General features: G+C 39.6%; 1 protein-coding gene across 1 annotated transcript in view; it reads left to right on the top strand.

Moving 5' to 3' along the window:
* The first annotated feature begins 203 nt into the window (after positions 1-203).
* The window catches only part of ITK (IL2 inducible T cell kinase), a 63,282-nt gene continuing 51,829 nt past the window's right edge, over positions 204-11,656 (top strand). The window contains exon 1 of the mRNA XM_038534925.1: positions 204-341. Within this exon, the coding sequence (XP_038390853.1) occupies positions 204-341 (138 nt within the window). The remainder of the gene's footprint in view (positions 342-11,656) is intronic.

The following is an 11,656-nucleotide window of genomic DNA, read 5'->3' as shown; positions in this document are numbered from 1 at the left end:
GTGGTTATAGCCTTTGACATCAGAGGAGAAGCTCCACGTTGTTGACTGAACACTGATCAAAAGATAGCTTCGGAGGCAAGAGGCCTTTTAACAACTCTTTGAAGATCAACTGCCTCCCCTGTGCAGTCCTCACCCCAAAGCTGTTTCCACAGGTGGTGCCACGGGGTGATGCCCAAAGTGCATCACTTCCCAAGAATTGGATCATGAACAACTTTATCCTCCTGGAAGAACAACTCATCAAGAAATCACAACAAAAGAGAAGAACTTCTCCCTCAAACTTTAAAGTCCGTTTCTTTGTTTTAACCAAAACCAGCCTGGCATACTTTGAGAATCGTCACGGGGTATGTGAGCACTTTGTCTTGTCTTTTTTTAAGCAGTATTTTTTATTTAGATGGGGCTGAATCATGAAGATACACATGGAATAAAATAAAGCCAAAGGAGACACAGACGTGCTTGTTCTAACTGCCTCAAAAGTACAATAAGAATCATCAGAAGAGAATGTGGAGAAAAGTCCAGAGGTGGGGTGGTTGTATTCGGTGATTTTATTCTAAAACCTGCAAAAGAATATGTTTAATATTCGTTAGTGATTTTTTTCCTGCAAGTTCAAGTTTAAAATAATAATGTTTTATATGGCAAATGTTATGATTGGATAGAATTTTAGCTTCATCTGAAATATACTAGATTTTATGGAACATAGATTAATAAAATATTAGCATTTAATGGGATCTAAGAGATAATTTTTGCCCAGTTTCCTTAATTTATAGTGGGGGAAACTGATACTTGGAATGATTAAGTAATAATTCAATGTCAACATTTTTATGAATTTAATTCTATTTGTCCCACTGTCATTACTCACTTGATATCTTGGAATAATATTCCCTGGGCATTTAACTATGTTAAAATTGCAAGACCCAGTGGTAAACCTCTTTATCCCTTGGAAAACTTAGCCAGAGACAGGAGCTGTTGCAGTGCTCTGCAGTACAGATCAATAGTTCTTATCCAGAAGACTACAGCTGCTTAGCTAGGTCAGTCTTCTTATATATCTAGAGATACTCTTATATTCTATAAGATCAGTAATATTATGATTGTTCATGTTGCTCTTATTATCACTGATAATAATGCTGATAATAACCCTGGTTATTAGACCAAACTCTACTCTCTCTCGTGATTGAGCCTGGGAACATGTCTACTTTTTGCATCAGATTATTTCTTTCTATAATGAAAGGTCTGGAGGGACTACCTACAACATTCCTTTCGTCTTTAAAAATTCTTGTACCTGTTTAGGCCTTCTTAGCAAATTTTCAAAGCTTGTGTGTGACTTATTACTATATCATTATTTATTTTTCCCATTATTAAGGAAGTTAGGCAAGAGTTTTCACTTACATTTTACAGAAGGGGAAACAACATTATGTGCTTGGTGGTCACTTAGAGACAAAGACATCTCCATTCCTAGTTGGGATCTGACTTAGTAGGTATAGGCATGAGTTTGGGATCTTTCAAGAGCCAGGCTTTGAGGTGTTCAATAAAATGGAGCCCTGAAGGAGGTCAGACTGGTGATGGAACCTGTGGATGCTGCCAGTGAAATCATACTGCTGCTTCTTTAGAGGTTCAGACATGCTAATCTTCAGGATACTTGTACTGAAAATAATCAATAATCAATCTGAAGGCACATGGTATTACTTATGGACAAGGTCCCTTTGCTAGATACTCAGTAAGTATTTGTTAACTAAGTTAACAGACAGCCAGTAGCCAACTTGGAGGATTCATCATATATAGCTGATAAATCACATGGCATGGGTCAATTTTTTTCTTACTGTGATATTATAACTTGGTTTCTTCTTTCATATTGAGAGAAGAGTCATTTGATTTAAATATCTTTTTCAAAGCCCATTTTGTAGCTTTCACCACTTTGTTTTCCAGGCATCATGAGCTTTAGTTAGCAGTGATCATTTTTAAGCAGTGTTGCTGTTTATGGGCTGTTTGGTTGTGAATTTAGTACAATATTATTTACAAATAATCACACAACCAAAAGGTCTTGATTCAGATTTTTGTTGGTTATAATTTGCATATAGGCAATGTTGTAAAATCACTCTACTTATTCATTTAAGTATTCTTAAAAAACTCCAGGACACTTAATTCTGGGGTGCCAAAGCTAGAGTTCCTAACATTTCCATACAGGATATAGCAGATATATAGTGCACAAACATCACATTTTTTGTTTTCTAATGCCTGTGGTTCATATTCATATGCAACATTGATAAAAGCATTTCTTTAAATATTGTAAAAATCCATTGGTTACAAATTTATCCAAGGTCACTGAGAAAGGTAAGGTGTGTGAGTTGTTAGTATCCATGCCCTATATATGATCCGTTGTTTAGGGTCATTGATTTGCACACAAGTGTGCACTATGTATTACCTGTAAGTGACAATAGCTCTATGCTTATGGGAAGAAATGTTTCTTAAAAACTTAAAGCCTCAGCCTTATCATCTGTGAAGTGGATATGATAATAGTACTCGCTTCACGAGAATATGGTAAAGATTAACAGAGAGAATGTATTTAGACTAAACTATCTGAAATTACCACTCAGTAGATCAAAAAAGACCAGATATTAGCAATTTCGTATAGTTCAACTTAATATGTAATGTACTTAGTTAGCATAAGCCCTGCCACCTAAGAAGCACCTAGTAGAAATTAGTCATTATTTGTATCATCATCATGTCTCTAAAGGAGCAAGCAGGGGAACATAACATATTCATTTTCAAAGGAAGAAAAACATTGAAATGTTTCTCAAAGCCAGGCTAACGTCAGGGTCCTGGATTCTTTCTATTCAGTGATTAAATGCAAGTCTATGGAGATATATATGCATGATGTGTGATGCTGAACCAACTATTGCCCCTCTCGGGGTCACAGCTGCTTTTTCTCTTTGCTCATTTTTAAAAATTATGTTCCTTGTAGTTTTAAGATTCTGTGGATTTATGACATCATATGAAAAATAATCCAACCTACTCAGAAAAAAATTCTGTAATTTTGCAAATGAAGTGTGTTTTTCCTAACTTTAAATATCCATGTCTGAATATCCATATGATTGAGCCTCTTATTCTAACCAGGATTTAATTCTGGTGTCTGGTGATGAAATGTGCAAGTGTTTTCAGTGGAGCCAGGAAGAACTCCCTGCTGGAGCAGTGGACCAGAAGGAAGCATCGAGTTGGCGAGTTGTGTGGCTCACTGGCAGGCATGCTTGCACACACCACCCTGTGCCTGCCAATTTCTTTGCAAACTGGTCCCTGATGCCTGGCATTCTTTAACAGAGGACAATGAGATTAGGGCCCCATGGTGTGCTGGTAAATGTTTGGCAACTGCTGCATTGGTAGTGGCAGTGGAGAGTATCAGGAAGCCCTAATCCATAGTGTTTGCTGATGTCTCTGGTATAAATACTCCCACCATGGCCAATTTCAAACTACAGGATGTGAGGTCTACTGGCTCACAAAACTCCTCAAAATTTAACCATCAGCCCTCATGGGCCACAGCAAGCCAACTCCAAAATACCACTGGCAGCTTTAAATACAAATAGTGTTCAGAGAGGGGGTCACCAGCTGAGCAACATGCCTAGTTGTATATGAGCAAAACCAGATTCTTTTTCTGGGGTAAAAGAGAAATGGAGGGCTTTGGGTACTCTCAGTAAGCATGGGATGGAAGGAGCAGCATAGATGGAGAAAAGCATCATTGATTGATGGTCCAGCCAGAGCTGGGTTCAAATTCTTACTTTATCACTTTCTGGATGTGGATCTCAGGCAAGGTATTTAACCTCTTTAAGCCTCTGTTTGCTATTTGTAAAGCGAAGACCCGCATCCTACCTACCTCGGGTGATGTTGAGTATTTCATGAGAAAGGCATGTTATAAGCTTGGCCCTACTGGTAGCACTTCAGTCTTATGAAGGACCCTCAGGACAACCAGAAAGGTCTACCTGTTTTAATGTCTCTACACCTTCAGGACCAAGTTTGTGTTGCTCACCATAGTGTGGGAGCCATTACACGGTGTGGGACAGGGTAAACAGTCAAGACCACCATTCTAGTCAATGCCTGGGTGAGGGCCTCCACTCTACGCTCTACACTCTGCCTGTTAGCCTGCAGTCTGATCTAGCAGCAGAAACATCTCTTGGAGCACGCATTGGTCTTAAATTAAAGATGGTTTAATTTCCTTGCTTCTTCCTTGCTTTTCCTTGCATGTCAATCAAAAACAAAGTTTCTGGTGTCACGCACATCTGGATCAAAGACCAGCTCCCCATTTATAAGCTATGCAGCTTTGCGTAAGTTGCTTAAGGCTGTGTGACTCTACATAAAGCTGTTTGCATTTTTGGTAATGATTAAACATTCCTTCTTCATCTTGCCTTTTAATGAGAAGGAGGTTACCATAATTCTAATAATAATAGTAACTAATATTTACTTAACACTTACTAGGTATCAATCACTGTGCTAAACATAAATTATTTCATCTAATCTTTACAACCGCTCCATACCTTAGGAACCGCTCCATACCTTAGGAAACATTATTACCCTAATTTTCAGAGCAGGTAATGGAGGCAAAGAAAATTTAAATAACCTGTATTGGAAGAATTTAAATAAGCGCCACATGTCTCAGGCCTGAACAGTACCCCCTGATAAATGATGCTAATTCCTAGTAGCAGTAGTGACCTGTGGGTCGCTAGGGTCTCCCCCAGGTTCCTGCAGAGCATGCAATGCCTTCTTGTTCTGATGGCGTCACTGGAAAAAAGCAGTCCTAAAAATCAGCAACCCAGGGCACATGGATCTTCTGCAATAATGTGTGTCATGAGCTCTATCATTTTACACATATTCCAGGACAAATCTTTGCCTTCATCACTTCAGGGAGCCCCACTATGTGTTCAAAAAGAAATGAGAGGCAGGGCAAACTTTGTTTCCTAAAGTTCCTATAAAATTGTATCTCCATTTTCTATGATCACTTTCCCCATGTAACCTGCCAGCAGCTCTCATCTGGAACTACTACTACCTACACCTACTCTGCCCCAGCCCCCCACCACTCTACTCGCCACACAGCAGCCAGCGTGACACCTTATAATCATGTCCCAATGATCCTTATCAAAAGCAGACATGTCCCTGCAGCAATTCTCCTTTTAGACCTAGAGCAGACACCAGAATCTATCACATGCCATCCTCCATCTCAGCGCATGTCCCGTTTTCTCCCGTCTCTCTGGGACCCAACTACGTAAGATTTCTTTCAAATCTAAGGCCATCATTTGGAATGTCAGTTGCTTGGAAAGGCTTCCTTAATTTCTCTGGACTAGGTCATCTAATCCTGTTTTGCTCTGCCTTAGCAATACCTACCCTCTCTATAGAGCACATCCTGGAGTTGCAATTACCCATTTGTTAAAGTGATTATTGTGTCAATGTCATTCCCCCACCCTCCTTTTAATGATAGAGAGGTTCCCATTAAACATTATGAGGGCCAGCACCCAATTTGGTAAGGATCGCATCACCGGTGTCTATAACAGTGCCTGGCAAATACTACTCACTCATTCATTGTTTGTGGAAGGAAGAAAAGGAGGGAAAGAGCAAGGACATGAGGGAGAGATACCATCGGAGAGGTCAGAGTTACATAAATGAACCCCTAACAGAACAAGTCTCAATTCCAAAAGAGCAGAACAAAGCAAGTTATATAGGACTTCAAAAGGAAGAGTCCTGGGTATAGAAGTAAGTAAACAAGACTCCCCAGAGGTAGAAGTTTTCAAGGCCCAGCCTTGAAAGAGGAAGCAGAGGATTCAGGAGGTTGGAATTTTAAGAGTTGGGTCAGAAAGGTACATGTAGGAATCAGCAGGTGGGCCAGACCTCCACCCTGACACATCACCCCCACACACATTTTTTTTAGGAGAAAGCACTGTTCTCTTTTTTCCTCCACACTCTCTTCTCTCTTACCCTTTCTTCTCCTCTACAGCTAAACCTGCCTCGATAATATTCTTAAAGCTACCTGAGGATTTTTGTTTGAGACTTTCATCAGTCATATTCTCCTTCTGCCTCACTCCTATGTGATTGAGTTGCCTTCTGGCTGGGCTTTCACTGCCATTCACTGTCACTCTAGGCTCCGTACAATTTATTATCCATGTGACACCTAGAACGAACTTTTAAAATGATAAATCAGGTTTTACTCCCACTTTAAACCCTTCCAGGGCTGTTTAGAGTACTTAAGGAAATCCTCAGCTATGGCTTACAAGACTCTTCATCCAGGAGTCCCTACCTGCCTTTCCAATTTCATTTCACACCACACTCTCTATCCACCATGCCTCTACCACATTTTCCTTCTTTGTGAGCCTTCAACACTCCAAACTCACGCTCCCTGTAGGGCCTTTGGACATGGCCAGGACTAGGGTAAGGCAAGTGAGGGGTAGGTACACTTAGGGCATGCTCGCTCTCTGAGGCCTATGGGTTCTCAGTGCTTGTATTCATTGTTCTCACAATCAGGAGCACCCCAGGCATTTTGAAGGGGCTGTTTCTTAATTGTTTGTGCCTATTTAAATATTTTCTCAGGATCCAGTTTCATTTCTTTTATTTTTTAAGTATATGGGTACTTCAATAAATCAGCATCTGTACATATCTATTGGGTATATGGATGTGCTTTCCTGTTTATTTTCTGTCTGTGTATCCACTGGGGGGTCAGTTCCATGAGAGCAGGAGTACCTTGCTCACCATTGCATCACCAACACCTAGAGCAGTGCAGGGCCCACAGCAAGTGGTCAGTAAATGCCCAGTGAATGAACATAGGTCACAAAAAGTTCAGTTGAATTGAGAAGAGCATCTGGGATGAAAAAAGGTGGGCCTTGTCTAGTGAGGCCAAGGGAAGGGTCCAAAGTGGTCCACTTTAGGGTCCAAAAGGGCCACTTTAGGGTCCAAAGTGAAGTACTTTGCAATTCAGGCCACTCAAGGCCAAAACTACATGGTTTCAATGCCTACCTTGTTGGATTTTCTTTGGGAATTGGTTTTACCTTTGTGATGTGATATTGATGTTTTAAGGAGAAAGCCAGTGGATAGAGAGTGTTTATTTTGGAGGCAAGCACTCCCCATGTTAAAATTGAATTTAATTCCTATTCCTCAGGTACCGATGTATCTGCCAACCAAGTCTTTGCAATAAAAATAGGCCACGGAGCAATACTATAAATGTGAGGACCTAGTTCTTGACTCAGTCTGGAAGAAAGGTTTCACTGGAAAGTCCAAGAGCTCAGTTTCTTGAGCTATGTGGTCCATGGAAAAAAAGACATCTTCATAGCAAGTTCAGAAATGGACCCTGCAGAAAACCATTTTAAAGTGCTTCTCAAGTTTTCACGGGCCAAATAGTAAATCCTCATCCCTCCATTTTCTGAACCAAGTAGTAATAAATTCTTCTACTTCATGAATTATTAGGCCTACTGAAAAAGCAGATCTTCAAGGGTCTAATTTTCATCCAGAGGTCAGTCTGGGTTTGATTTCATGACACTACAGAGCTTCACTTAAAGTGATCCAGGGACAGAAACAGAAGCTCTGAAATGGTGCTCCATGCATATGAAATTCCCTTTTTAGGTCCAATGTCTGCTCAGTTTCTTGAAATTTCAGTGAACTTGTCAGTATTTTCATTAAATAAGAACCTGATCCAAAATCTTACATTCTCATATAATTCCCATTAACATCAAGGTATTTATAAGCAAGCTTCTCATTATATTATTTTTGATATTTAAAAAGTCACAGAAATTATACCTGTTTAATATAAAAATTCAAATATAGGACTTTCATCCCTAAACTACACCTACTTGTGCCAAAGCTTTTATTATTATTATTTTTAACCTAACCCTGTGTCAAGGAAATATTTTTTTGGGGGGGGTATCTAAAGATTCATTCATTTGTTCAGCAAACATTTCTTGGCATCTACTATGTGCCAGACTCTGGGGTAGGTGCTAGGACTACAGTAGTAAATGACAGAGGAAAGGTGTCTGTCCTCACCAGCTTCCACGCTAGTAGAGAAGACAGACAACCAGCAAGTACATAAATACATGGGGCAGATATAGAGGGTGGTAGGTTGTACGGAAAGACTAAGCAGTGGCTGGGGCTGAGTTGGGAAACAATGTGGTCAGAGAAGGAATTTATATCCAGGCTGAGGCCTGAAAGATAAGAAAAATCCAGTGGTATGAAGAAATAGGGAAAAGCATTTTAAGCAGAGGATACTGACAGTGTGAAGAATTTGAGATAGGAAAAGGCTTGGTCTGCATGAGGCACAGAGACTTGAACATACAGAGTTCAAGACAGGGGTTCTTGCTGACGACACCTTACAGCACCCCTCTTCTGGGGATACTTTGTCCTCCTACTCTGAGTTTTGGTGGAAAGGTGCTTGATGTACCAACAGTGAAGTCCTTGGACCAGCACTGAGCTCAGGCAGCCATTAGCCGCAAAGACTGAGGATGGGTTAGAATCAGGTTAAATCCATTTTGATTAATCACAAGAGACAGAGCAGCAAGCATTCATATCCCCACACCATTTTTAAAAATTAATGAAATAATTATACCCAAGAGTTCTCTGTAGCTCTTTTGTCTAAAGGTATCAGTTTACAGTCTGTGAGAATGACCTTTGCTCTTGTGTAGACATAAATTTCATGTGGTCATAATCATAATGCATGACAATTTTATATGCTACTTTCTTCATTGTTCTTTTATAGATACATTTCTACATATCTACATAGTCTCCAAAGTAATCATTTTTGCATGCATATGATTTTTGTAGTAATCAAATTAGTTCACTTCAGAGATATACTTATCTATTCTATATACCTGAACAAATTGATGAGCTTATCTTCTATTTTTTGACATTCAGGTTGTTTCCAGATATGATGAGAATGCTGAAAAATAATAGTATACCTAACATAAAACTGTCTTCTTTTTTAAATCAGCTCCTTAGGATAGAGTAGTGTGTGGGTGATAACTGTGTCATAGGATAAGAATATTTTATGGCCTCTATCTTTTGCTGCTACATCATGTCATAGAAATTAAAGTAATTCACAGAGCCACCAGAAGTTACCACAACCATTAGAGAAGACTATGTTTCTAAGAAGGAACTTATGAAAACAAAAGAATTCCATTGTTGTGGTGATTTTCAAGTGCACTACTTTTATAGGCTTTGAATGTGAATGGTGAGAGAGTGAGAAGATACATAATATTTCATATATGGATAAGATGATTTGATTTAAAGTCAATCTTATATGTATGTAGATGAACCCACCATCTATAGAGCAGAATTTAAGGAGTGCCAAAAAGCTTCCTCCCCTGCAAAAGATCCCCCATTTTGTTGATGAGAAAGGAGAGGGTTAGAGAAGCTGTGTTTTCCTGGGCCATACATCTGGGACAAATATTAAGTTGGATTAAATGTTCTTCAATGGGTATTTTTGAATCTAAGCTTGTTTGGGTTTGAGAAGTCTTGTAATAGAAGCCACGGTGGCTGAGAAGAGAAAGTTGGGGCAAAGATTTATTGGTGAGTTTCCAGCTCTGTGTGATGAAGGTCCTGAGTGGAGACCCCAGGCTTAGCTGAATGACAGCACCACAGTATCACCACCAACAATAACCAGCACCACTGCAAGGAGAGGACTGAACACATTCCTACAAATTTTCTCATGTAATCCTCACAGTTATTTGAAGAAGATAAAAGAAACATTCTGTTTTAGAGAGGAAGCAATTGAGACATGGAAAAGTTAAGAAATTCGCCCAAGGTCACAGTAGTGGTAATAAGTGTAAAAAGCAGCATCTTGCCTTGGGCTATAGTAATTCCCTGTAGTTTGATCCCACTAAGATGTGTATTTCTGATATCATTTTGGTTGCCCAAGTAGAATCTCCTTCTGTGAGAATTCTCTGTAAAACGGACGCAAGCATCTTGGCCATTCTGTTTCTCACTACAGGTTTGTGAATTCACCAGTCTCATGTGACTGCAGTGTGCTTCTGTGGGCCTGGACTCTGTGGGCTAACAAAAATGAGTTCCTGAACTTGTAAACCTGAGGCTCTGCTCTTGGGGTGACCTCTGCCAAGGAGGATGCTATATAGGTCTCAGCTCTATTTAGTTTACCAGACTAGCTAATCATAATAACAGCTATCCCTCATTAGGTACTTTCTTAGAATAACATTCTGGGAATACATACCCATCACGGTAATACAGGAAAGACTGCCAAATAGGGGTACAAGCCAGGACTAGGAGCCCGGAAAGTGAGTGAGATTGAGGCCACTAACACCAAATGTAGCTCCTCCTCACAGTCCTTACTATGGTCAATTTCATGTACAGAGATCCACTTAAGTGTTTCCCAAAGTGGAGTACCACAAGGGGTGTACTAGATGGTACCTGGACAAACCTGGTTTTGACACAGTTTTAATTTAATAGTTATATGCATATTGCAATTTACTTTAGAGAAGAGTATTTTTTAATGGATGGTGGTGCTTTACAACTTCCTTAGAATAAATCTGTTGAAGTGAAAAATTAGTCAATGTAAATAATAGCATTAAATATATGGTACCGATTGGTAGAACCACATAATGATGGAAATTGTGTGGGTGGGTTGCAAACTGAAGGCTGGAAACACTGAATCCATGGAATAGCAAGCAACATGAATCACCATTCATGATTCTTTGCTTTTATTTTATTTTTTTAAAAGATTTTACTTATTTATTCATGAGAGACACAGAAAGAGAGGCAGAGACACAGAAAGAGAAGCAGAGACACAGGCAGAGGGAGGAGAAGCAGGTTCCATGCAAGGAGCCCGATATGGGAGTCAATCCCGGAAATCCAGGATCACGCCCTGAGCCAAAGGCAGACACTCAACTGCTGAGCCACCCAGGCATCCCTGATTCTTTGCTTTTAAATACGGATACCTAGTCTGCTCAGAGAGCAAAGTGTAATAATCCCCCTGGACATTTATAGACACTGAGGTGCATCCACAGAGACCAGGGCATAGAAGAGACAAGCAAAAGAGATCTTCTTGGCCCCCATGCTCTACCTAGGCAGGTGTGACTCAGCCTGCTGCCACCAATATCTGACCCCCACATTTCTCTGAACTCAAGAGAAAGCTGGTAAAATTCTTTAAAAATCCATTATAAACCTGAATGACATTAGGTTACTACTGTTCTCGTTGCTTTCATCCATGTTGCAAATTGATATCAGTTTACAAAGCAGAACTGTCAGTAGAATGAACTCTTGCCCCCTGCCAGTATGCCCTTTGGATTTCAGGTCTCTGTTTCCACAGCCACTTTTGTTAGACCATCTTCTGCAAAATATAGACTAATTTTTTAAAAAATTCTTGAATGGTTAATACATTAACATAAATGTTTCAAAAACAATTACAAAGCATTAGGCAATGGCCGACTCCCACTCTTATCCTAAGCCATAGCGCTTCATTGCCTGAAAACAATCAGTATAATCAATTTATCAGTTATTCCAATAATACTTTATGCACATACACATAAATGCAAATAAATATTCTTTTCTTCCTTTTAATACAATGATGACATACTTTACACATACTTCTCAGCCTTCTTTTGGTTTGTTAGCAATACTTTTTAAAAATCAAATCATACCTATGTGCAAAGTGTTTCTTCATTCTTTTTTGTGGTTGCCATAATATTTTACT

Source organism: Canis lupus, chromosome 4 (genome assembly GCF_011100685.1).
Source record: "Canis lupus familiaris isolate Mischka breed German Shepherd chromosome 4, alternate assembly UU_Cfam_GSD_1.0, whole genome shotgun sequence".
NCBI classification, from domain to species: Eukaryota; Metazoa; Chordata; class Mammalia; order Carnivora; family Canidae; genus Canis; species Canis lupus.
The sequence above is the reverse complement of the archived record's forward strand: the minus strand, read 5'-3'. Positions and strand labels throughout refer to the sequence as shown.